The sequence below is a fragment of the Equus przewalskii genome, chromosome 10 (assembly GCF_037783145.1).
Source record: "Equus przewalskii isolate Varuska chromosome 10, EquPr2, whole genome shotgun sequence".
In the NCBI taxonomy this organism is placed as follows: domain Eukaryota; kingdom Metazoa; phylum Chordata; class Mammalia; order Perissodactyla; family Equidae; genus Equus; species Equus przewalskii.
The window spans coordinates 46,110,364-46,135,334 of NC_091840.1; the positions used below are offsets into that span (position 1 = coordinate 46,110,364).

General features: G+C 48.7%; 1 protein-coding gene across 23 annotated transcripts in view; it reads left to right on the top strand.

Moving 5' to 3' along the window:
* The first annotated feature begins 5,986 nt into the window (after positions 1 to 5,986).
* The window catches only part of RAP1GAP2 (RAP1 GTPase activating protein 2), a 211,596-nt gene continuing 192,611 nt past the window's right edge, over positions 5,987 to 24,971 (top strand). For 6 of the 23 annotated variants that reach the window (XR_011523589.1, XR_011523594.1, XR_011523600.1 and 3 more), the window contains exon 1: positions 22,044 to 22,415. Coding sequence is in view for 9 of the 23 variants with exons in the window: in XM_070562956.1 (XP_070419057.1) it covers positions 6,109 to 6,158; positions 17,616 to 17,732 (167 nt within the window). In the remaining 14 variants the exon portion in view is untranslated. Of the gene's footprint in view, positions 6,159 to 17,615; positions 17,733 to 21,294; positions 21,450 to 22,043; positions 22,416 to 24,971 lie in introns of those variants that run through there. The other 17 variants (XR_011523585.1, XM_070562972.1, XM_070562959.1 and 14 more) reach the window with 10 other exon arrangements.

Consider the following 24,971-nt stretch of genomic DNA (forward strand, 5'->3'; position numbering starts at 1 on the left):
GACAGCTTGGAATACAACTTTCTGAGTTCTGTTTGGGTAACAACTCTGTATCAGTCAGCATCCTGGCAGGGAACACACTGTACATTTAAAATGGATCATTTGAAAAGAGTTAAGGAACTATTTACAAAGCTGTGGGTGGAGTTTAGGGACAAGGGATAGGCAGAGCTGTTACCATCCCTGGGCTTGGAGGGACAAGAGAAGAAGGCAGTTACGAGAACTCAGAAAGGATAGATAGGGGGCCTGCCGGGTGGCGCAGCGGTTAAGTGCACACGTTCCACTTCGGGGGCCTGGGGTCCCCTGGTTCGGATCCCGGGTGCAGACATGACACCACTTGGCAAGCCATGCTGTGGCAGGCATCCCACATATAAAGTAGAGAAAGATGGGCACAGATGTTAGCTCAGGGCCAGGCTTCCTCAGCAAAAAGAGGAGGATTGGCGGCAGCTGTTAGCTCAGGGCTAATCTTTCTCAAAAAACCCCCCAGCAAAACACTAAAATACAATAAAATTAAGGTTGTTTAAAAAAAAAAAAAGAAAGGATAGATAGGGGAGAAGGCTGCCTGGCAGGAGCTGTGGCTTTCCTTAAAGGGAAGGAACTGAGCACAGTGACACAGAGGGAGGGAGGGGAGGAATAAATACCCCAACCTCACTTTCCTCCTGCCTCCCAGTGCTCTGCTGATACCTCCTCCAGCCAATCCCAATCAGAAGCCAGACGTTAAGGGAGTCCATTGACATTGCCTGCACAGGTTGACTTCCCAGGGTGCAAGCAGAGTGGAGAAAGGCAGGGAAAGTTTCTGGAGGGATGAGATATGTGGCGTGACCTTCCTCACCAGCTTGGGCTGTTGTTCCCTCCTAGGTTGCTGCCCACTGAGTGCTCCAGCATCAGTAGGCACCACGACCCCCTCTCCATGCAACAAGGAGGCAGGTGACAGTACGATAGAGGTAGCCTCTGTTCTTCAAAGACTCTGGCTGTGCTGTCTTGGCCTCCTCAATTCAGCTAGGGGTCCTGAAAGACCACCCTCTCTGGGTTCCTTGGGATTCTACGGCTAGAGGGATTGTGTATGGGGAGCTCTGGGCTGGAGAGCCAGCCAGAGGTTTCTGAGGATAAGCCTCTTAGCCAGCTTACCTTCTGAAGGAGAGATCAAACGGGCAGGGCTGCATTCTCCTTAGTGGTGAAATGCCTGATCTGGAGAAAATGATCCCTCAAATGTCAGCTCTGACTTTCGGAGTCTCTGATCATTCCTAAACCACTGGCATGGCAACAGGAATGAGCTCTGTGTATGTGTGTGTTTGTGTGTGTGTGTGGTCTCAGACACACTCCCTCTGCCTCAACCCTGCCCACGTCTTCCTCCATCTGCGGCAGAGAGCTCACCTGGCAGGCATCACGAAAGGGACCCTGAGGGGTTTCACCACCTGTGCCTGAAATCCTTTCATTTCAGACCACTTTCCATGATCTTGGGCAACTAGCTCCTTAAAGCTTTGGTGATCTGGGTATAACTGTGGCCCCTTTTTCCCCTAACTTTATTTTAGCTTTGTCACACGTAATGCTCCACATTTTGCCCTAAATGTGCCACTCCCTACAGCCAGTTCTTTTTAACATTACGTTTTATTGGAGAAGTATTAGAATCACACTTCAGAAAGGCTGGGAAATGACCTCTTAAAGATAATTGGCTATTTGTGGTTGGTTTTTGTCTTTTATTCATTTGAAATACATTATTATTTTAAGATGATTTAAGATTTTCCTAAAGAAGAAAACAGAGTCCATAATCTCACCAACAAGGCACTAGAAAATTAGTTATGTTATCTAGACAATTCCTAAAAATGCCTTAAAAAATTGGACATGCTGATGCTAAAAAAAGTGAAAACCTTCTCATCCTCCATCCTCAACTTCTCTGCCCAAAGTTTTCCACCATTAACAAATTCTGTGCACACACACACACACACACACACGGTTTTTTATTTTTAAGACACCAACAGGATCATACAGCATCACAACCTGTTCTGCATTGTGCTTTTTTCACTTGTATTTTGGAGATCTCCTAAAAATCATTAAACATTTTAGTTTGCTAATCAATGCCTATGTATTAAAATTTTTTTTATCATTAATTGTAGAAAAATTAGGAATTCTAGATAAGCAAAGATATGAAACAAAATTGCCCATTTATACCTCCCCGTCATGATGACTCCTAACATTTGGCATTCTTTAAAACATCTTTTTTCCTTGCATATATAAACCTTATACATAATTTTAACATCGTATTTTGTAGTCTGCTTTTTAACCCAGCAATATAGCATGAATGTTTTTCTCCTGCTGCAGAGTGTTGCCCCACTGCATGTATAAACTACAGTATATTGTATCTTTCCCTTTTGTTATTGTTTGATAATTAGATTGTTTCTACTTTTTTATGTTATATGTGGTCATGTGATGAACATCCTGGTAGCTTAATCATTTGAGAAGTGACTTTTATTGTAGTTTGTTATTGCACATGTTTATTTGGAAAAAATAGAATATATGGTTAAGAAAAAGAATAAAATAAAAATCACCATAACTTTACCCACTCAGAGATAAATCACTTTTTTATATGTTCCTGTAGTTCTTCTAGATTTTTCTACAAATACACTACATATATTTATATTAATATATTATAAATTAATTTATATATTTATATCAATATATAAATTAATTCACTGTATTATATAATATATTAATATAATATATATTATAAATACATAATATATGAATATAAATTAATAATAATAATACAAATATATTAATATACTAGTTCTATTTGGTAACATTTTTTAAATTTCAAAAGATATATTTTTTCAATTGAGGTATAATTATTATTATTATTTTTTTAAGATTGGCCCCTGAGCTAACAACTGTTGCCAATCTTTTTTTTTTTCCTGGTTTTTCTCCCCAAATTCCCCCAGTATATAGTTGTATATTTTGGCTGTGGGTCCTTCTGGTTGTGGCATGTGGGACACCACCTCACCGTGGCCTGATGGTTGGTGCCATGTCCATGCCCAGGATCTGAACCTGGCAAAACCCTGGGCCACTGAAGTGGAGCGTGTGAACTTAACCACTCGGCCATGGGGATGGCCCCTGAGATATAATTAATGTATAACATTATATTAGTTTCAAATGTACAACATAATGATTCAATATTTGTATATATTGTGAAATGATCACCACAATATGTCTAGTTAACATTCGTCACCAAACATAGTTAGAATTTTTTTTTCTTGTGATGAGAACTTTTAAGATCTACTCTCGCAGCAACTTTCACATATGCAAAACAGTATTATAAACTATGGTCACCGTGCTATATGACAAAATATATCTTGATTTTTTTCATATCAATAAAAATCTTTCTTAGTAGCTATGTAATATCCTATCATATGAACAGGCTTCTTCACGTAACTAATCTCCTGTTAGACTTTTGTGTTGTTTCCAGTTTTACTGTATTGTAAACAATGCTGCAATGGACATTCTGCTACAGAGACCTTTTTCTGCATTGCTAATGCTCTCCTCAGGATGAATTCCAAGGAGAGAAATTATTCAGTCAAGAGACATGCACATTTGACGGCTTTTGATCCTCTTGTCAAATTGCCACTCACAACACTTGGACCAATTTCTATTGCAACCTCAGTCATGATTAGGAGTGTCCGCTTCTTTTCTTCATAGAAACCCTGGGTGGTGTTTTAATTATAATTAAAAACAACGATAGCCAACTGTTCCAAATTTGACAAGTAAAAAAAATGGTATTGCATTTAAATTTTCAACTACTTAACTTCTAGTAGGATTGAATTTTTAAAATGTGTCCATTAGCCATTTATATATTTTTTGTGAATTGTTTGTTTATGTCCACTCATTTCTCTATTGAAGTGTTTATCATCTCTTATTCCTTTATAATAAAAACTTTCATATTTAAGTTTTTATAGTAAAATACACATAACATAAAATTTGCTATCCTAACAATTTTTAAGTGTCCAGTTCAGTGGCAGAAGTGCATTCACGTTGTTGTGCAGCCATCACCACTATCCATCTCCGCAGTTCTTTCTATTCTTTTCATCATGCAGACTAAAACTCTGCTCATTAAACGATAACTCCTCATTTTCTCCCCTCCTCCCTGCTCCACCTTCAGGTACTGGCAACCACCGTTCTACTATCTGTCTCTACACATTTGACTACTCAAGGTACCTCATGTAAGTGGAATCATACAGTGTTTACCCTTTTGTGTCTGGCTTATTTCATGTACCATAATGTCCTCAAGGTTCATTCATTTGTACCCTGTGTCAGAACTTCCTTCCTTTCTAAGGCTGAATATTATTCCACTGTACGTATAGACCACAATGTGTCTACTATTCATCCTTCCACGGACACAGATTGCTTCCACCCCTCAGCTGTTGTGAACGACGCTGCCATGAACATGGATGTACAAATACAGGCATACATCTTTTAAACCAGTTTGACATTTGCCTTTTATTTTGCTTTGTGTTTTTGTGATATGCTAAAGTTAAATATTTTTATTTTAATCAAATCCATTAATCTCTTCCTTTATGGCTTCTGCCATTGACGTCAAGCTTAAAAAATCCATCCCCACTTTAATATAATGACAAAACCTGCCTATATATTTTTTCTAGTTGTTTCCATATATTTATACCCATATTTATAATTCCTATGAAATATATTTTGTGATGTGAAATAGAGACCTTGCTTTTTCCCCATAAATGGTTAACTAATTGTACCATCGCCATTTCCCCTATTAATCTGAAATATACACATCATACACACACACACACACACACACACACACACACACACAAACACACCCCTTTGGGGATGTTTCTGAACCTTCTATTCTATTTTCTTGGTCTCTGTGTTAATTATGTCACGGAAGCTTAAAGAAAGGATGCTCAAAGGCAATTGCTAGCCTCATGCTAAACACTTAAAGGTCAAAGGCAAGCTGCCAACCCTCCTTGTCTGTAGCTCCTTCCTTGTTTCCTTTCACATGACGCCTCTGTGTTGGTTACATTCTTCATCTCCTTTTGCTTCCTGTCGCTTCTTTAGTTGAGACAGTGAAAAAGCACAGGTGAGGATTCTTAGGATTTACATAATCTTGATTTTTTTGAACACCTATGGATATAATGACAAGTGTCAGTAGCATTTGGATTTCCCTGGAAACTGTTCCAGTGCTCCTGGGAATGGCCTACAGCTCCTAAGAAGAAAGTAAGCTCCCAGGATCTCCACACTGGGGCCAGGTTTTCTCCTCTTCGCATAAGTTTCTCTCCTGCTAAGGATGTGGGAGGCAGGTGAATTGAGAAGGCACTGTGCAACGGGCAGACAATCTCTATGTTTATAACCGTTTCTAAGACTCAGCTCCTTCACACCAGGCTTGAGAGACACACTCCCGTGACGCTGTGGGCCAGCCTGGTCTCTGCTCAGCTCCAGGAATGAACAGATTCCGGAGTGAAGTAGGTTGAAGGCCTGGGCGGAGCTGGTCCTAGGGTTGGGCGGTGTGCTGGGCCAATGCTATACTGTTTTAATTACTGTCACCTTAAAATATTTTAATAATGTGTCGGGGACATCAGTTTTTATTTTAGGCATTTGGAGTGGCTTAATTTTTTAATGCATAACTTACTGGGTGGGTAGAACAGGTGTCAAAAGGGAGTGAGGCACAGACGGATTAACTGGGTCGCCTCCAGTCCCTCAGCACGTCAGGTTTCCCTCGCAGTAGAACTTGGAGAACCCGGCTCCTCGCCCAGTGCTCCCAAGAACCCTGGCTCTTCCGCGCCGCTCTGCAGGCAGGCCGGGAGAAGGCAGCGAGGGGAGAGGCTGTGGTCTCCCCGGCAGAGGCGGAGGAGCGCAGTGACCAAGCCTTCGCCCGCTCCAGGGGCGGGGCCGGCGGCCGCCCTCGGGGGCTGAGCGCGGCGCTGTCCGCACCGCCTGGGCTCCGGCCCGAGTCGCCTCGTGCCCGCCCCGCCCGCCGGGCCCCGCGCCGCACACGGCCACGGCGAGCGCGCCCTCGGCACCAGCCCTGCGGCAGCCGGAGCCGCCTCCGCCTGGCGCCCCGCGGCGGCAGGGAGTGGGCGGCCAGCCGGGCGAGGCATGGCGAGCCGCCGGGCGCCGGGGGAGAAGCGCTGGCAGCTGGTGCGCTGGTGAGTGGGCGCCGGGGGGCGCGGGGCCTGGTGCGGGCGCGAAGCCGCGCGCGCTGCGCCCCGAGGCCGGGCTGGGCGCGGGAAGGAGCGGGGGCGCTGGCCCAAAGTTTCTTCTCGGGCTGAGGTTGCGGGGCCAGGTTCAGAGAGAGGCGCTGGGCTACCTGGGCATAGCCATCCCGCGTCCCCGCGCCCGGTCCTTGCGGCTCTCCAGAGAGATCCGCGCTGGGACGCGGAACCCTGTCCCTGACGTCAGGGTTTGGAGCGACCCCAGTCCTCCTTCCACAGGCTCAGGGTCGTCGGCTGAGTTTCCCTCCTTCGGTGCGCCCCCCTCCCCTTCAGCTTTCCTTTTTGTGCCATGGGGGTCCTCTGTCTACCTCTATTCCTTCTGCTCCGGGCGGGGCCATGGACTTGGGCCCCGAGAGGGCACAACCCACAGCCCTCAGCTCCCCTGTTGAGGGAGATGCCCCCGTCCACCTACACAGAGACCCCTGTGGGTGGGCACTTTGGGGCTGGGAGCTTAGAGAAGGGGACCTAGGAGGTGGGGGAAGAGGTCCCTGTGTAGATGGGTGGTTGCCCCTACCCCCAGAACCGCCCAGGCTGGGAAATCAGAGCTTGCCGGTGTCAGGTTACGGGACTGCAGGCTGAGAGGGTTTGAGACGCATCGCAGCCGAGTCACCTGGGTTGGGCCCATGTCCCCAGTGTCCGAATGTTGAGGGCTGCTTCAGCCAGGGGCCTGACCTCTGCTTGGCGGGACTTAGAATGCAGGGCAGCCTGCTCAGCCCGCTGGCACCCTGCGAGGACTCCAAGAATCAAAGGAGAATGTCTGGCTGCACCCCTCCCCATCCCACATCATCCCTCCCATAGCAGGGCCAGGAGGCATCTCTTGAGGTACCATCTCACCAGGTACCTTCTGTAGCCTGAATACAAATAACAACAATAATATTATCATCACTAACAGCAACCTGGGCATCCTGAGCACTTCCTACTGGCTCCACCATATTCAAGATCCCAGCATTGACTCACTTATTCTTCACAGTGATACTCAGAGGAAGATATTAGCACCCTCATTTTACAGCGGAGGAAACTGAGGCTCAGAGAAGGAAAGTGGTTAGTCCAGGTCACCCAGCAAGCAAGTGGCAGAGTCAGGGTTTGAACCCAGGTCTCGCCCGGGGACTTAACTGCTCCTTTGTTTTGCTTCTTATTTTCTGGATCATCCCACCCAGGCTGGCCACATATCCAAGTTCACATTGTCAGAAAAACACAGCATGTCAGAACAGGAGGGGTCATTGGGTTTCCAGCCTGCTCAGCCCGCCCCCGCCCTGGGACGATTCCAAGAATTGAAGTCCAAATAATCAAAATTATTATTTAGCGGTGGAACCACTTTTCAAATGAAACCCCAATACATAAATCAGATAAAAGTAGAGTTGATCTGTTTGAAGAGCTGGTGGGAAGCTGGCAGTTTGTGCCCTCTTGCTGGAAAGGAGCTACAACCCCAGGACCTCTCAGATCAGTTTGCCTAGTTTAATTTCTTCCCTTATTTCACGGAGGAGGGCACAGGAAGAGTCTTAAAGGGGCAGAACTTGAATTCCTGCCCTGACTCTCTTTCTGCCCTGGCACTGCCTGGCTGGGTTGGATCTTGGGCTGGACCTGAGGATGCATGAATCATTGTTAGTGCCCTAATTAGGTTTTGGGTCACCTTTCACGCCCGGGTAAAAGCCCATGCCTTTGAGAAGGTCCTGAAGATGTGACTTGAGTGGTCAGGCAGCCTGGCAGGGAGGGCTGTTGGGGCCAGACACCGTCTGAACCCCATGGCATGCTCCCAATATGGTCAGCCTTGGTTCCTGGTTACAGGAGTTCAGGTGGAGTCAGTTTGCTTCACTCAAACTGGCTTATGAGAAAAAGGGAATGCATTGGTTCCCAGAACTGAAAACTCCAGGAACTCTCCATGTTTCAGGCACAACTGCATTCAGGTGCTCAAATAATGTCACCAAATAATGCTCTATTCTCTTTGTCTCTCTGCTTTCCTCTGTTCTGCTCTCATTCCCTTGTGGAGGCAAGGTGGCTACCGGCAGCTGCAGGCAGCGCTCCAAGTTAGAAACCCTCACGGACAGAGTGCTCCCCTTTTTCAGTGGTTCTAGCCAAAGTCTCAGGATGTCATCTCATTGACCTGACTTGGGTCACATGGCCATCCCTCAGCCAATCACTGTGATTGGCCAGGCTGTCATGTGCCCACCCATGGAGCTGGGACTGGGGTTAACTCCGCCCAAACCACAGAACTTTGAGTGGGAGAGAGGGTGGTGAATGGCAAGTCATTGGGCAACAAAGAGAGCTCACGCAAATCCACAATGAAGTTAAAAGGCAAACCAGAAGCTGGATAACAGCGTTTTCACATAACAGGTTAAATGTTAATTTGCTAAATGTAAGAAGTATTGTTATAAAAAAAATACCATAGGCTAGGTGGCTTAAACAACAGAAATTTATTTTCTCACAGTTCTGGAGGCTGGAAGTTCAAGATCAGGGTGCCAGCGTGGTCAGGGTTTGGTGAGGGCCCTCTTCCTGGCTTGCAGATGGCCCCCTTCTCACTGTGTCCTCATGTGACAAAGAGAGAGCACACGAGCTCTCTGGTGTTACTTCTTATGAGGACATTAATCCTATCGGCTCAGGTCCCTACTTACCCTTAGTTACTTCCACAAAGGCCCTATCTCCAAATATAGTAATACTAGGGGTCAGTATGAACTTGGGGGTGGGCGGTGGCACACACACAAACATTCAGTCTGTAATGCCTACCAAGAAAAACCTGGGAGTCTAGCTGGTGATTGCTTCAGGTTCAACACGTGAGAGCTGGTGGATGCTACTCACATCTGATTTGGGGGAATAACGTCTGAACATAAACCAGAGGAGCCAACTTTGGAGCCCAAGTGTGGGACACCACTGCAGCCACAGCAGATACAGAAGAGCAAGGACCTTCCCACAGCGGTTGTGTCCACCGGGGTGTGCAGGACTGGTGTTCAACAGTGCCACCTTGTGGTGCAGAGAGGCAAGAGCCGTAGAGGGCTGTTTATCCAGTTTTGTCTGCATCTGGTATTTCAGAAGCAGGACTAAGCAAGGCTCTGGGGTTTTTTGAAAATTCAAAAGCAAGATGTCAAATTTATAATAATATGGTTTGAGAGAGATGGAGGATTCAAGCAATCAACTAGAAAACAAGAGTCATGGAGGCTGGACCTGTGGCCAAGCGGTTAAGTTCGTGTGCTCCGCATTGGCGGCCCAGGGTTTTGCAGATTCGGATCCTGGGCATGGACCTGGCAACGCTCATCAAGCCATGCTGAGGTGGTGTCCCACATAGCAGAGCCAGAAGGACCTACAACTAGAATATGCAACTATGTACTGGGGGACTTTGGGGAGAAGAAGAAAGTTTAAAAAAAGATTGGGAACAGATGTTAGTTCAGGTGCCAATCTTAAAAAAAAAGAAAAAGAAAAAAAGAGTTATGACCAGATTTGTACCCTAAGCTATTGGTATAGGTCTACCAGTTCCACAGGAAATGTGTACGTCTGCAGAGCTGTTAAGCTCCTTGATAATAAGTTTTTCATCTATTCAGATTGGCTAACCTTTTAATATATTCATGGTACATAAGAGCATAGGAACACCTAAATAGTCACAGAATATGGGGCAAGACTGTCATGGTTCTCTCATAAAATAAAATGCTTCAAATGCCTTTTAAAAGTGAAAACCTGGCCTGCCCATTGGCCTAGTGGTTAAGTTTGTCATGCTCTTCTTCAATGGCCTGGGTTGGGTTCCCAGGCATGGACCTACACCACTTGTAGGCAGCCATGCTGTGGCAGTGACCCATATACAAAATAGAGGAAGATTGGCATGGATGTTAGCTCCAGGATAAATCTTCCTCAGCAAAAAAGGAAGATTGGCAAAAGATGTTAGCTCAGGGCAAATCTTCCTCGGCAAAAAAAAAAAAAAGAAGAAGAAGAAGAAAGAAGGAATGAAAAATTGAAAACCCAAGGCAGAACCGTTGTTTAAGGTCTAACTGTGGTAAATTGCCATGTTTGGACTTGCGGGAGAATTGGGATCTTTCATTTTTTTTTTTTTTGAGGAAGATTAGCCCTGAGCTAACATCTGCTGCCAATTCTCCTCTTTTTGCTGAAGAAATCTGGCCCTAAGCTAACATCCATGCCCATCTTCCTCTACTTTATATGTGGGACACCTGCCATAGCATGGCTTGGCAAGCGGTGCCATGTCCATACCTGGGATCTGAACTGGCGAACCCCAGGCCACCAAAGGGGAATGTGCAAACTTAACTGCTGCACCACCGGGCCAGCCCCGAATTGGTATCTTTTAAAAACTGTATCAATAATCCATTGAAATGTATTCTTTTTAAAAAAGTAGTGGTTTAAAACAAGAAGGAGATAGCACTGCAGACCTGTTAGAATGGCCAGATTCTGAACACTGATGACATCAAATGCTGGCGAGAATGTGGAGCAACAGGAACTCTCACGCATTGCTGGTGGGAATGCAAAATGGTACCGTCTCTTTGGAAGACAGTTTGTGGGTTCCTTACAAAACTAAGCCTACTCTTACCATACAATCCAGCAGTCACGCTGCTTAGTATTTACCCAAAGGAGCTGAGAACCTTTCTGTCCACACGAAAACATGCACATGGATGTTTATAGCATCTTTGTTCATAATTGCCAACACTTGGAAGCGATCAAGCATCCTTTGGTAGGTCAATGGATGAATAAACTGAGGCACATCCAGACAATGGAATATCATTCAGCAGCAAAAAGAAATGAGCTATAAAGCTGTGAAAAGACATGAAGGAAACTTAAATGCATATTTACTAAGTGAAAGAAGCTAATCTGAAAAAGCTATATTCTGTGTGATTCCAACTATATAACGTTCCGGCAAAGGCAAAACTAGGGAGACAGTAAAAAGGTCAGTGGCTGCCAGGGGTTTTGTGTGTGTGTGTGTGAATGTGTGCGTGTGTGGGAGATGAGTAGGTAGAGCACAGAGCATTTTTAGGGCAGTGAAAATACTCTGTATGATAGTATAATGATGGATGATGTTAAAAAAAACCACAACTCGTGTCCAGTTATCCTTTCAGAATAGCTCTCTTCCTTTGGACTCCTTCTCCAAATTCTCCTTAAACTACCAAAAATTAAATTAGAATTTGATTGGGTTCATCCGCTCAAGTTATTAAATATGTATGGGTTTTTCAGCATTCCTATTACATCTGAGGGCCTGTGCTGGGCCCTGCTCAGTTTCTGATGGGGGCGCCTGAGAGTCTGGGAGGGGGAGCTGACAAAGGCTAGAGGCCAAGGCTGTGTGAGTAGCTGAAAAGTGGAGCAGAGTGCTCTGGCAATTTTTTTTTTTTTTTTTTCTGCTGAGGAAGACTGGCCCTGAGCCAACATCTGTTGCCAATCTTCCTCTTTTTTTGGGCTTGAGGAAGATTGTCACTGACCTAACACCCGTGCCAATCTCTCTCTATTTTGTATGTGGATACCACCACAGCATGGTTGCCGACAAGTGGTGTGGGTCCATGCCTGGGAACCAAACCCAGGCTGCTGCAGCAGAGTGTGCCAAACATAACCACTAGGCCACAGGGCCAGCCCCTCTGGTAATGTTCTTTTTACTGGCTGAAGCGTATTTCATTGTAAGTTGGACCATAATTTCTTCACCTAGCCTCTATTGATGACCTTCTAGTGTATTTTGAATATTTTGATGTTACAAACATTGCTGCAATGAACATCTTTGGATCTATTCCATGAAAACATGTGCAAAGATAGCAGTTGGATACATTCTTCAAAGTGAAATTGCCGAGTAAAAGCACGTGCACATTGTAAAAGATATTGCCAACCTGACCTCCAACGAAATCGCACCATTTTATATTCTCTCTAGGGTTGTGTGAGATGCCACTTTGCCCACAACTTTGCTCACCCTGGGAATTAACACACTTTTAAACCTTGGCCAATCTCACTGGTCAAAAATGGTCTCTCATTGTTGCTTTAATTTTCATTTCTTTATTTAAAGAAAAGTTGCATTTTTTCTTGTTTATTGGTTGTGTTTCTACTTTTGTAAACTACTCATTCATTTCCTTTGCTCATTTTTCCCCTGTTGGTTTGCTCATTGCAAAGTTTTTCATATTGATCTGTAAAAGCTCTTTGTTTATCATGGGTATTAGTCTTTTAAAAATTTTGTAGTAAATTTTATATTTTAGAACGGTTTTCGATTTACAGTAAAATTGAAAAGATAGTACAGAGAGTTCCCATATACCCCACACCCAGTTTCCACTATTATTAGCATCTTACCTTAATATGGTGCATTTGTTACAATAATGAGCCAATATTGATATATTAACTAAAGTCCATAGGTTATTCAGATTTCCTTAGTTTTTCTCTAATGTCCGTTTTCTGTTCTAGGGTTCCCTTTGGACACCACATTACATTGAGTTGTCATTCCCTCCTTAGGCTCCTCTTGGCTGTGACAGTTTCCTGGACTTTCCTTATTTTTGGTGACCTTGAAAGTTTTGAGGAGTACTGGTCATATTTTGTAGAGATTGAGATTTGCCTGATGTTTTTCTCACGGTTAGACTAGGGTTATGAGTTTTTGGGAGGAAGACCACAGGGACAGAGTGCCATTTTCATCATGTCATACCAAGGGTACATACTGTCAACGTGATTTATGACTGTTGACGTTGACCTTGATCACCAGGCTCCTCCTCTGCAGTCTCCCCCTTTCCATAGTTACTCTTTGTAAGGGAGTTACTACGTGGAGCCCACGCTTCAGCGGAGTGGAGCGGTGACCCACTTCCTTGAGGGTAGAGCATTTACATATATTATTTGGAATTATTCTGCATGGGATATTTATCTCTTTCCTCCCATTTATTTGTTTGTTCAGTCATCTATTTATATCAGTATGCACTCATGGATACTTATTTATTTTTTATAACAGCTTTATTGAAATGGAATTCACACACCATACAACTCACCCATTGAAAGTGTAAAATTCAGTGGTTTAGTATATTCACAGAGTTGTGCAACCATCACCATAATCAACTTTAGAACATTTTCATCACCCTCAAAAGAAACCCCACAACATTTAGCAGTTTCTCCTTCCTCACTTCCTTCCCCCCGCCCAGCCTTAAGCAACCAGTAATCTACTTTCTGTCTCTATGGATTTGCCTGTTCTGGATATTTCATATAAATGGAATCATACAGTATGTGGTCCTTTGTGTCTGGCTTCTTTTATTTAGCATAATATTTTCAAGGTTCAAGTTTCAGTATCTGCCTGACCTACCCCAGTGTTCAGCCTCAAAAAAGGTGTAACCTGTAAAGAGCCGGACCCTTCTTTCTTTTGGTGATGAGTTGCATGCTCCTGGAGGTGTCACCCCACCCTCACATCCTGGGGCCTGTTTCTAGGAGCAGCTCCTACCCTTCCTCTTCTCTTCTCATTCCCTTCAAAATGTCCCTGACAACGCCCAGGTCTCTTGACTCCTGCTCTCCCATGGATAACCTGAGATGCTTCTTCTTGCTAAAGTTTTAATGGCTGATAGTGGCTTACAAGGTTGACCCTCAGCAGTAGTTAATCTCCTTTGGTGTACTGTTCAATGGAATTTCAGGTAGCTGGCAGGTTAATAGGGAAGATATTTGGGGATGGGTGGTGTTCTGTTTTTCCTTTTATTTAGTGTGGTCCAATTCAGCAAATACACTAAGTTAATAAATTGGATTCGTTAATGGAGATAGTCTGTGTCACGGCATTCTGTGAAAGAAGCTTCCCGAGGATGTTGTGAGTGGATCACTGTTGTTCTTTTGAGTCTCAGGGCAGGCTGGCTCATGGACCAGAGGGCTGCATGAGGACGGATGGTGCAGGGATTTCAGAGACGATCAGACATGGTCTTTGCACTTGCGGGGAGACAGACAGGCACATAAATAACTCACGTACGGGCGGGCAGAGAGCAGCGCTGTGATCAAGGTTAAGCAAAGCCTCCTGGGAAACTTGGAGCTCTCTTGGATTCTGGCTGGGGGTTGGGGAGAGAGTTTTAGAGGCAGTATGGTTCGAGCAGTGGGGGCAGGGTCGGCAGGTGTCGGGTAGAGATGGAGGGAGGGCAGTTCAGGTCAGAGCACAGCCTGAGCAAAGGCTCTGAGGTAGGAAAAGGCAGGGCATGCTTGGAGAAGGACACACAGACCAGGAGTGCAGGGGTCTGTTGGGGTGCATGTGGAGGGGCAGCATGCAGTGGTGGGAAAGGCTGGGAGGGAACAGAGTGGGGAAGGAGTGGACGTCTAAGGTGAGCAGTTTGGACGATATTCGATATGCACTGGGAAGCCACTAACATTTTCAGGCAGGGGAGGAGCTGAGAAGATTTGTGTTGGGAAGCGGGGGCTGGTGTGCAGGAGGCAGAGGATGTGTGTGTGTGTGTGTGTGTGTTTGTGTGTAGGGACTGCTTAGGAGCAAACTGGATGCCTCGGGCTGAAGGTACAAGGAGGGCCTGGCCTCTGCGGCTTCCTGCATGTGCGCCCTTGGACTAGTTCACCTCCCTTTCCTGAGCCCCTTCTTCCCCATCTCTAAAATGGGCTCAGCTGGTTCCAAGGGGTTCGATGTGAGGCTTAGAGGTGAGACTGCAGGGAGTGGGTTTGTCTGTCATCGGTGAAGCCCGTAAGGCCCGTGACTGGTGAAGGCTCATAAAGATGGCAGGGAGGGAGGGTGATCATGATGACCACGTGCGTGAGCTTCCCTCGCATTATCTCATTTAATCCTAGCAACAAGCCTTCAAAGTGGTATTATTATTACAGTTTGCATTCTGCACAGTGGCAGGGGTGAGTGGTGGGGGAGAAGAGGATTAGGGTGGGCCTGGTTCCTGAGTGGGCCTGCTCTTCCCTCAGCCTGGGGGCCTGTGTGTGCCCAGTGGGGTCAAGGACAGACCTATTTGTGGTCTATCAGCCTGGGAGGGAGCGGACATCACTATCAGGCCTTGGTTCTGCCAGTGTCTTTGGACAAGCCCTGTGCCTGCTCTGGGCCTCATGTCCTCATCTGTAAAATAAAGCTGTCAGACAAAATGAGTGCCTTCTTGGGGCTTTTTTTTTTTTGGTCCTGATGACCTAAGACTTCATGATCAGCAGAGTTCTCAAATTAAAAAAAAAAAAAAAAAGATACTTTTTGAAAACAGAGAGCACAACTGGAAGGACTTGCAACTAGAATATACAACTATGTACTGGGGGGCTTTGGGGAGAAGAAGAAGAAGAAGAAAGAAAGATTGGCAATGGATGTTAGTTCAGGTGCCAATCTTGAAACAAACAAACATAGGTTATTCACATGGTTCAAATTCAAAAAGCACTGAAGAGTTACAATGTTCCCCAGCCACTCAATTCTCCTTTTTGGAGGCAACTAGCGTAACCAGTTTCTCCCATAGAGATGGCAAGAGCATGTCATTCAGGATGGAGGAGCCCAAGGTGGGGGATGGGATTAATCAGAGTGGGCTTCCTGGAGGAGCCAAAGTTTGAGCCAGGTTTTGCAGGAGGGGAGTCATCTCAGGGCAGGAAGCAGGTCACAGAGGAGGGTCATATCCCAAACGGAAGTTGTGGTCTTCTCTCCCAAACCTCTCCTGTCCAGCGCGAATGGCTCTACAGCCAGCTGCCTGCACATACCTGGGAAACCACTTTGCTGTCTGTCTCCCCCTCACCTGTGTCTAACCCATCACAGACGCCAGCCAGCGCTACCTCCTTAGCTCCCATTTCACTGCATCTCCAGCACTGTCCCCCTATACCAGTCACCATTGTCCCACCTGGACCCCTGCAACAGCATCCAACCTGGCTGCCCTGCCATTTCCCACCCCGCAGCCTGGACGATCTTCCCCAAATGCCTATCAGATCATGTCCAGGAGACCAAAGGCAGACAGGCCAGATGCTCTGGTTGGGGAGGCCACAGCGGCAATGAAAGCCAGCAACCCTGCCTTCTGGGAAATTCTCTCCTCCAGCAAATAGCCTGTGCCCCACTGGGCAGTGTCAGAGCAGCCGCACAATTTTTATCACAGCACTTCATGCAGTTTGTAATTTCACACACACTCACATACAACCTTTGGAACAGTAATCCCCCTCCCCTACGAAAAGATACATTGTTAAAAGTCAGTGCTCTACGCCCCACTCCCCCAGTTCCCTCCTCTGCCCACCCAGGTAACTACTTTTATCAGCTTTTCTGTCTCCAGAGTTTCTATGTGTAAAGATAAGCAACCATGAATTCATACTTTAGTCCCTCCCCTCTTTTAGCATAAATTACACATACTTCTCTTTCTGCACTTGATTTTTTTCTGTTAGCAATGTATCTTTGCATGATGGCACACAAGAACACCCTCATTTAAAACGCTTGGAATGGCTGCACACTTTTCCTATAGGGAGGCACCATGATTAACTTAACCAGTCCCCTATGGATGGACGCTTGAGTCATTCCCAGTCTTTTGCTGTTATAAACAATGCCACAGATGACCTCGTCCACATGTTAAGATCTGTAGATAAAGTCTCCAAAAAGGAATCGTTGGGCTACAGGGGAGCTGCATTTGTGATTTAGATGGATGCTGTCCAGTTGTCCTGCAAAGAGGTTTTACCAATTGACACTCCCGTTGGTAACGGATGAGAGGGCCTGTTTGTAACGATATATTTGTTCATGTGATTACTTGATGGTTTCTCTCCCCACAGCCCGTAACTCCAGGAGGGCACAGATTGTTTCTTTTGCTCATCATTGTTGGCACTCAATAAATGCTGAATTAATGAATGGACTCACGGGTCTACCAGGAGGGGGTGGCCAGAGTGGGAGGGATCTTTTTCTGTTGCCCTTCCCCAGCCCAGCTTCTCCAGCCTTACTCTGGGCTGACTGTCCATCCCCAGGGTGGCTGGGACACTGTGAGAAAGCCTTGAGGTGCTGGAAGATCTAATCCTGACTGCTGATTCATGACCCCTACTCCAGAGCGGCCCTCTCCTGCTGTGAAATCAAGAAGTCCAGTGTCTCAGTCCTGTAAGGGGCTTGGAGAATGGATCCTTGTCTGATGCTCGAATCCCCTGCCCAGCTTCTGCTTACATACCTCTAGTGACGGGGAACTCACCTCTTCCAAGTGACTCCTTTCAACTTCAGACAGCTGACTTTGGAAAGCATTTCCAAGCACAACCAGAAGGACCTACAACTAGAATGTGCAATTGTGTGCTGGGGGGTGTTGGGGAGAAGAAGAAGAAGAAAAAGAAAGCATTTCCATCTGTTGAGTTGAAACCTGCTCCCTGTAGCTGCCTCCTCTTCAGGGAACTTTAATTGTGACCCTCTGGAAACAGGGCTCTCTGGCAGATGAACAGGGGGATCCTTAGGGACAAGTACCCCTCATCTGTCTTTTCCAGCAAGCAGGGCCAACTCCCCAGAGGAGCTCTGCAGAGCCCTGCCTGCCTGCTCCTCACTCTCTCCTGTCCTGCCTGCAGGTACGTGCAGGAAGGGCGGTTCCGAATCGAGGAGAGGACGCTGACAGCCTTCCAGTGGCTCTACAGCCCGCAGCAACATCGCATCCTCAGCCGCGCTGACCTTGAGTCTCCCTCCAGGTAAAGGGACCCACAGTCCTTATGCTTATTCTCCAGCTGGAGTCCAGGCCCCCCAGGTGGTACTTACGCAGCCAGCCTCACACTGGTCCATAAGCCCATAGCGGGGAACCATTGTCTTCAGTGGTAAAGAGGCCTCTCAGGGCCTGGAAAGAGTTTGTCAGCCTGGGTTCTTATCCAGCCTAGAATACACGGATTGAGTTGAGGCAACTCACTGCCTCCGCTTTCTCCTCTGTGAAATGGGTATGATTATATATTCCCTGCCTTCTATCAGGAAGATCGTGACTCTCAAGTGAAATAATGCCCGCAGAGATTTCTGAGGCCTGGAGATCAGCTGGTTCCTCTTTAAGAAAGAAAGTGGCAGGCAAAGTTGCTGGGCAGCCCTGACTTTGATCTGGGGTGGAGCCAGCCCTGCCTTCCTTGTCTTCTCCTCCCCCACGCCAGACTATCCAGCTGGGATCCTGAGTCTGGGAGAGGGCTGGGAGATGAGGGCTTTTCCTGACCCAGATTCCTGCTCCCAAGCTCCTGCGCACTCTTCTGAACACTGTGGGCAGGTGTGACCAGTGCTAGCAGTCCCGACATGGACATCCTGGGTGTCCCTGCTGCTGCCATCTCCCTCCCCAAGGCTTCTGCTAGACCTGACCCTGGATCTTTCTCCCCGCCTCTCCATCAAACCTTTTTGCACCAGCTTCTAAATTAGCAAGACCCTTGAAGCCAAGGGTGAACAGGTCTCTCCTCCCAGGGGTGGTTGAATGAAAGAGGAATGGAAGTGACGTCATTTGGGGATATACCATGGGCTGGCCCAAAGGGGAACAGCGATGATGCTCTTACTGCAGCTCCCCAAACTGGCCCCAGGATAACGTTTAGAAGTGACAGGAGACTTTACCTCCCCAGATATCTGCCAGGAATCCTATTTAGCTGAGAGCAGGGCATCTGCTCCTTCTTGTCTCATTGATGATTTCAGAAGGTACGGGGCAGGGAGGCAGATGGATGCTCTGGATTTGGTTCTGCCCAAAGAGGAAGAATTAGTTGGATGATGATGTGGAAGTGACAGGAACCCTGGGAAAAGTGACTCAGGCCACCTGGGAACTCTTGGTTTTCAGGGAATGGGTGGTCAGACAGGTGCCCTGGACTCCAGAGGCTGGATCTCAAATCATGTAGAGAAAAGACAGAAAAGCTCCTAGCACTTGAGGCAGGAGTATTGGGAAGGGTGCAAGAATGAAATTGTGAGTGTAGCATTGTGAATTCTTGCAGGGAAAAAGAAAGACTGGTGTGGCTGTTCTGGGAGCACACTAGTGACACATGGACATGAAGGACACATGGTCAGATTAAGTTTCAGGCAAGATGCAGAGCTCTATTGTGTGCCCAGTGCCATCTGACATAAAGCAGCTTCTCTCTCACCTTCTTTCTTTGCCTTTGATGCTCTCGCCACGATCTGACATTATCTTATTTTTCTATTTGTCCATTGCCCTGGCCGCCCTGGAATGTGAGCTCTCCGAGGGCAGGACCTTTTCCATCTTGTTCTCCGCTGTATCCTGAGGTCCTAGCTCAGAGAAGGGGCTCATTAAACTGGCACTGGGTGAATTGCCAATGAACACAATGCAGGCTCAGAACCTGTAGGAAGGCTGGTAGAGGGGTTAGCCCTAAGACTGAGGTGGGCCAGCTACACCTGCCCAAGAGACTGGCAAGGGAAGTAGAGGCGGGTGAGACCACCTCGGGTGGCCTGAGGCTAACAGAGCTGGTCTGTTTGCTGAGTGAAAGAACAAGAATGCTCCTCAGGGTCACAGGAGCAGAGCCGAGTCCATGGAGGAGGGAAGCAATCATAAGACAGTGTGGAGCCATTTGAAATGACTTCAGCTTTCATACTTGGGAAGGCTACCTGACAGGGGACTTGAAAAGGAGGCTGCTATAGCTTTGTGGCTCTATTAATTTTTGTGATAGAATATTAATAGTTTAACTTTTTGAGTGCTTATGTGTCATGTTGTCATTACTTTGCAGGAATAAATTGATTTAATCTTCATAACAATGCTATGATGTAGGTACTATTGTTCTCCCCATTTTTCAGATGACAAAACTGAGGTACAGAGGAAGTGGCAGTGGTCACAGCCACTATGCACACTGCCTTTCAGAGAATAAGGCATACGCTCAAAGGTGGGAGATGGGGAAGGTAATTTTTATCTTTACAAAGAGGAAATAAGTCCACAAACCATAAATAAGTGAACCTAGCATCTGTCCTGATCAAGTTTCAGTCTGCTATTAAAGGCCTGGTTTGGAGGCACTTAGAAAAGGAAGAGGTGGGTGATCAGCAGCAGCAATGAGAACCCATCCTGCTGGGGAAGCTTATTTGCTTTTCTGATTAGTTTTCTAGACTAGAAAGTAGGTTAATGGTGGTGGAGCAGGAGACAGTAGTTCTGAGTTTCAGCAAGAAAATGTTCTTTTCTTCCCATCAAAGCCTTGCAGGTGACACAGAGGAATGTGGGCTGAGGCTGGCACAGCTAATGAGGTTGATGAGTGGGCTGCCATTGGCTGTGTCCTGCTCAACATGTTTATCAGTGACTTGATGAGGAAGGGTGTAGATAGATGCTGGTGACATTGCTGATGGCAAGAACCTGGGCACCATCCCAACAGGTGAGATGGCAGAATTGGGACACAAAGTGCCCTGGAGACTGGAGACCAGGTCTGAGTGTAGTAGGTACACCTTAACAGGGATAAAGGAGAAATCTATTTTGCCCTCTAATCCTGTTTGCATCTGGGCAGCTGTCTGCGGTTCCAATTGACTAGAGGCTTGGGTATAGCCCTATGTTTTAGGTTTTAAGAAAACACTTGCATCTTGGGGCTGCGGGAGCTCAGGCAGGGTCCAGAGCGGGGGAGGGAAGCTCCCGCTGATCTGAGTTTCGGATGTTCTGTCATTCGTTCATTTACTCGGTGGACAGAGATTGAGTACTTTCCTCTGCTGAACACTGCCAGATGTCATGGCTGAGCGGGCTGCGTTTCCGGGTGAGGGACCTTGCTGCTGAAGGGACTCAGACCACGGGCTGGCCACCTCTGCCTTCCTTTCTTCCTTCCATCCTGCTCTGGGTTAGGCCCTGGGGTTACAGTGCCTTGTCTCGTGGGAGAGACAGATATAGACACATGGACAAGAAAATTTCCCAAGACGGTCAGAGTGCTGAAGAAACTAAAACAGGGCTTTGAGATAAAGAGTGACCAGTGGGTGTGTGGGGACTTTGGAAGAGCTGGAGGCCTCTCTGGGAAGGTGACATTTGAGCTGAATCTGGTTTGAGTCCTGAAGGACACAAGGGGGCAGCCATATGGGGAAGCTGCTGGTGAGGGATGTTGAATGGATGGTGGCGGCACAGGAGACGGGGTGGAAGAGTATGCCTGCAGGGGGAACAGCAAGTACAAGGCTCTAGGTATGTTCGAGAAGTGGAAAGTCATTGTGGCCAGAGCAGAGTGAGGCCATGGCCAACAGACAGATGCGAGGCAGATTTCTGAGCAATTAAAGGGAGGGCTTTCTAGCACTTAGAGCTGCCAGAGGATGGCGTGGGCTGCCCCTGAGGGAGTGAGCTTCCCATCACTGACGTGTGCAAGCCATATTCAGAGGCCCGTCTCTGTGGAGGTTACTGAGGAAGAGAAGCATCCCAAAGGCTGCCTGGACGCCATCAACCTCTTCAAGTTCAGGAGCATCCCTGGTTTGGCAGAAGCTGGGAGGATGTCTGTGGAGTGAGTGAACGAAAGCCTCAGGCTGCCTGGTCCAAGGCAGGGGGGCCTTCAGGGGTTCTGGCAGTCCTTGAGGCCTCCCACTTCCAAGTCCAGATAGGACTGTATCCCCTTCTCAGTCCCACCCCGTGCAGAGCTGGAGAGAGCCCCGGACTGTCTTCCTCAATAGACCAGGAACCCGTGGATCTTTCCGCTCCTCCCTTCCACCTCCCCCCCACCCCCGCCCCCGCCCCGGGACCCCATCCTCCAGGAACTCCTATGGACAGGTGGGCTGTTCCCTCCTTCTCTCCCTCGGGTTCCTGGGGCGCGTCTGCTTCATCCCGCGCCTTTGTTCTGAGAACTCCCCCAGGGCAGTCCCGTGGCTACGCGAGCGTCCCAACGGCGGGCCCAGCGCTCAGGACCCGCAGTACCCCCCTTCTCCTGCAACCCCGGCGCCCTCCCCGCCCCTAGGCAGGACCCGCCTGCCTGGTCCCCGCCTTCCCACCCCGTCTCCGGCAGCTGCGCGGCGGCTGCGCTAGGCGGGCCGGGTGGGCACCGCCAGAACCAGGGCGCGGACCCTGGTGGCGGCGTCGCCGGGGGCGGGCGACCGAGGTGGGCGCGGTCCGCAGTGGGCGGTGGCGCTGCAGGACCCCCGCGTTCCCCCGCGCGGCCTGGCGGGCTGCGTGTGCGCGGCCCCGGCGGCTGGGGCGCGCCAGCCAGGTGTGCGGGCGGCTGCGGGCGGGCGGAGGGCGCAGCTTTGTGCTTTCCCAGGCGCCGGCCGGGTGTGCGCGTGTGCGCGCCGCGGTGACGGTGCACGCGACTGGGCGGGCTGCGAGGGAAGCCCGCCGCCGGGGAGGAGGGGGCTCGGGTCCGGATGGAGATGGGTGGACGCCGCCGCTGCGGGAGCACAGGCGGGGTGAGCCGCCGCGACTGACTGTTGACATTCTGTCCACGTCGGGGAGCGAGTCCTGGGTGCCGGCATCACAAAAGGTCAGTGGGTCCCGGGCTGGGTGGTAATTCCATAGTCAGCTTGGACCAGGACGTGAGTCCTGGGTGTGACTGAACGTGGAATTGGGGTGTATGTTGTGAGTATGAATGCGTGTGTTGCAAACAGATATCCAGCCCCTATGGACGCGTGTGAGCTCCGTGCTGCGATTCCACAGAGCAATTCAGTGTAACGGGTTGTGTCTGGGAGGTGGGGTGACTGTCCTCAGAAATCCGCGCGGGTGGGGCATTGCGCACAGCCATCATGTGTCGGAGTGTGTGTGCGCGAGTGAGATGTTGCTGTCAAAGTCTCTGGCTAGAGAAGCTGACGGAGGTGGAGGTCAGAGGTGGGGTGTTTACAGGTGGTGGCAGAAGGAAAAAGCCAGGAACCCGAGGAGGACCCTGTAGCTAGACTGGGTTGGTTTGTTTTCTCCCCCTGAAAGAGCATAAACCCCACCCCGTCCTGACTCCAACCTGTGCCGTTTGCAGGGAGGGGAGCTGCGGTGGTGGGATGCTGGCTGGAGGCCTTCATGGACCCTTGGGGCAAGGCCAGCCTCCAGCCTGATGCACATTTCTAGAGGCCCTGGGTGGGTGTGGGGTGCCAGCCCTGGGTGGGGATCCAGGGCACCTCAGGACTGTGTAGACTCCACTTGGCTTTGGCACAGCCAGGTGCTGTGTGCCTGGACCTGGGAGCTGGTTGGGGGGATGTCCTTCTTTCTCCTCATCTGTTTTCTATAGCTCCCTTTACACTCTTCCTAACAAACCAAAGGGCATTTACATGCAAGTGGGGTTTGGGCTCTGAATGCCGGGATCTGCCTCTGTTGAGTGGCCCCCCTCAGAGCAGCCTCCATAGGGAATAATAGGGTTGTCCTGGGCTGGGTGCCAGGGCTCTCTGGTTCTTTTCATGCTTTGTGACCCTGGGGCCATCCCCTAAACCCCAGGGGTCTCAGTTTCCCATGGAGAGGGGAGAAGGCACACCCCTCCCCTGTTCTTCCTGCTGCTGGGTGAGGAGTAAACAGAAAGCTTGCACTGCTGTCTGGGGCTGGCACGCTGGGAGTGACTCAGGGCATGTGAGGTCCTGAGCAGTGATTTCCCCCAGGAAAGTCCCAGCACATCTTTGCAGCGTGGGCGGGAGTTGGGGGACGCTCTGCCCTCACCGCCAAGCAGGTGTGTTGGGTTTTCTGGTCCAGGTGTGGGGCAGGGTGGGTGTCTGCTAGACCTGGCTGCTCAGGCTTCAAGAAACTACCTTGGGTGCCCCCTCCATCCCAAGATGTTGAGGAATGGGGGGTGGGGCGGGGCATGGGGAATGGAGGCGGGGATTGGAGCTGAAGAGCCACAGAAGTTTCTGCGCAGAGGCAGATGCTAAACTTGGGTAGGGCCAGGGCATGTCGAGCTGGGACTCCCGCTCAGCCTAGAGTGTTGAGTCAGTTTGGTGGCAGGTGGCCTCAGTTCCAGAGAAGACGGCGCTCCTGCTGCAGACACCCTCACGCCCTCCCCTCCATCTTTCCCGTGACCCTGTCTGAATCAAATGTGGCCGAGCCGTCGTGGTTCAGGATGACTTGAACTTTGAGAGAAGGGAGCCTGGCATGTATGGTGGTGGCAGCAGCACAGTGTGGTGCTTCAGCCTAAAGGCTCTCTTGTCGCTCAGACCTGGATTTGAACCCCACCTCCACCACCCACTGGCTGTGTCTCCACCTGCCTTACCCCAAAGCTGGACCTGAGAGGTTTGCTTGGGAAGTGGTCTCAGGGAACAAGGGTGGGGCCCGTGGTATGAGGGAGAGAAAGGGAAAGCAGCACAAGGATGTGTTATTTTTATCATGACCACCGCTCTGTCCTGGGCGGTCTCCCAAGGAGCCCCGTGGAATGCATTTCAGAACTGCCCTTTGGGGAGAGAAACAGGGAGGCATTCATCCGTCAGCTCTGTCCTGTCCATGGACGTTACCTCCCACAAGCTTCCAGGCTGCCCGTGTGTGAGGCCTAAGTGGCTTCCTGTGTGTGTCCCACGCTGCAGCTTCAGAGAAGGCCCCGCTCTGCCCTGGGTGACACTTTGCCATGTGGCACCGTCAGCTGCTGCTTGAAGCCTGCAGGGAACTGGTCATTGCAGAAATGGCTGGAGTAAGAAGTGAGGCTGAGAGGGTTTGAAGTGGCACACTGAGGTGTCCAACACGCTGTGTAACCTCGGGCAAATTAGCTAACTTCTCTGAGCCTCAGTTTCCTTATCTGGGGGTTGTGAGTATTAAATATGATATTTATTAAATTTTTGAACACAGTGATGGGTCCATAGCTCAGACTCCACAAGTGAAGTATGTTTTTTTTTTCTTCTTTTTCCTCCCCGAATCCCCCTGGTACATAGTTGTATATTTTAGTTGTGGGTCCTTCCAGTTGTGGCACGTGGGATGCTGCCTCAACGTGGCCTGCTGAGTGGTGCCATGTCCACGCCCAGGACCCAAACCAGCGAAACCCTGGGCCGCCGAAGCGGAGCACGTGAACTTAACCACTCGGCCATGGGGCCGGCCCCTGAAGTATTTTTGTATATTTGGAAAGACAGCACATTCTAGGTTA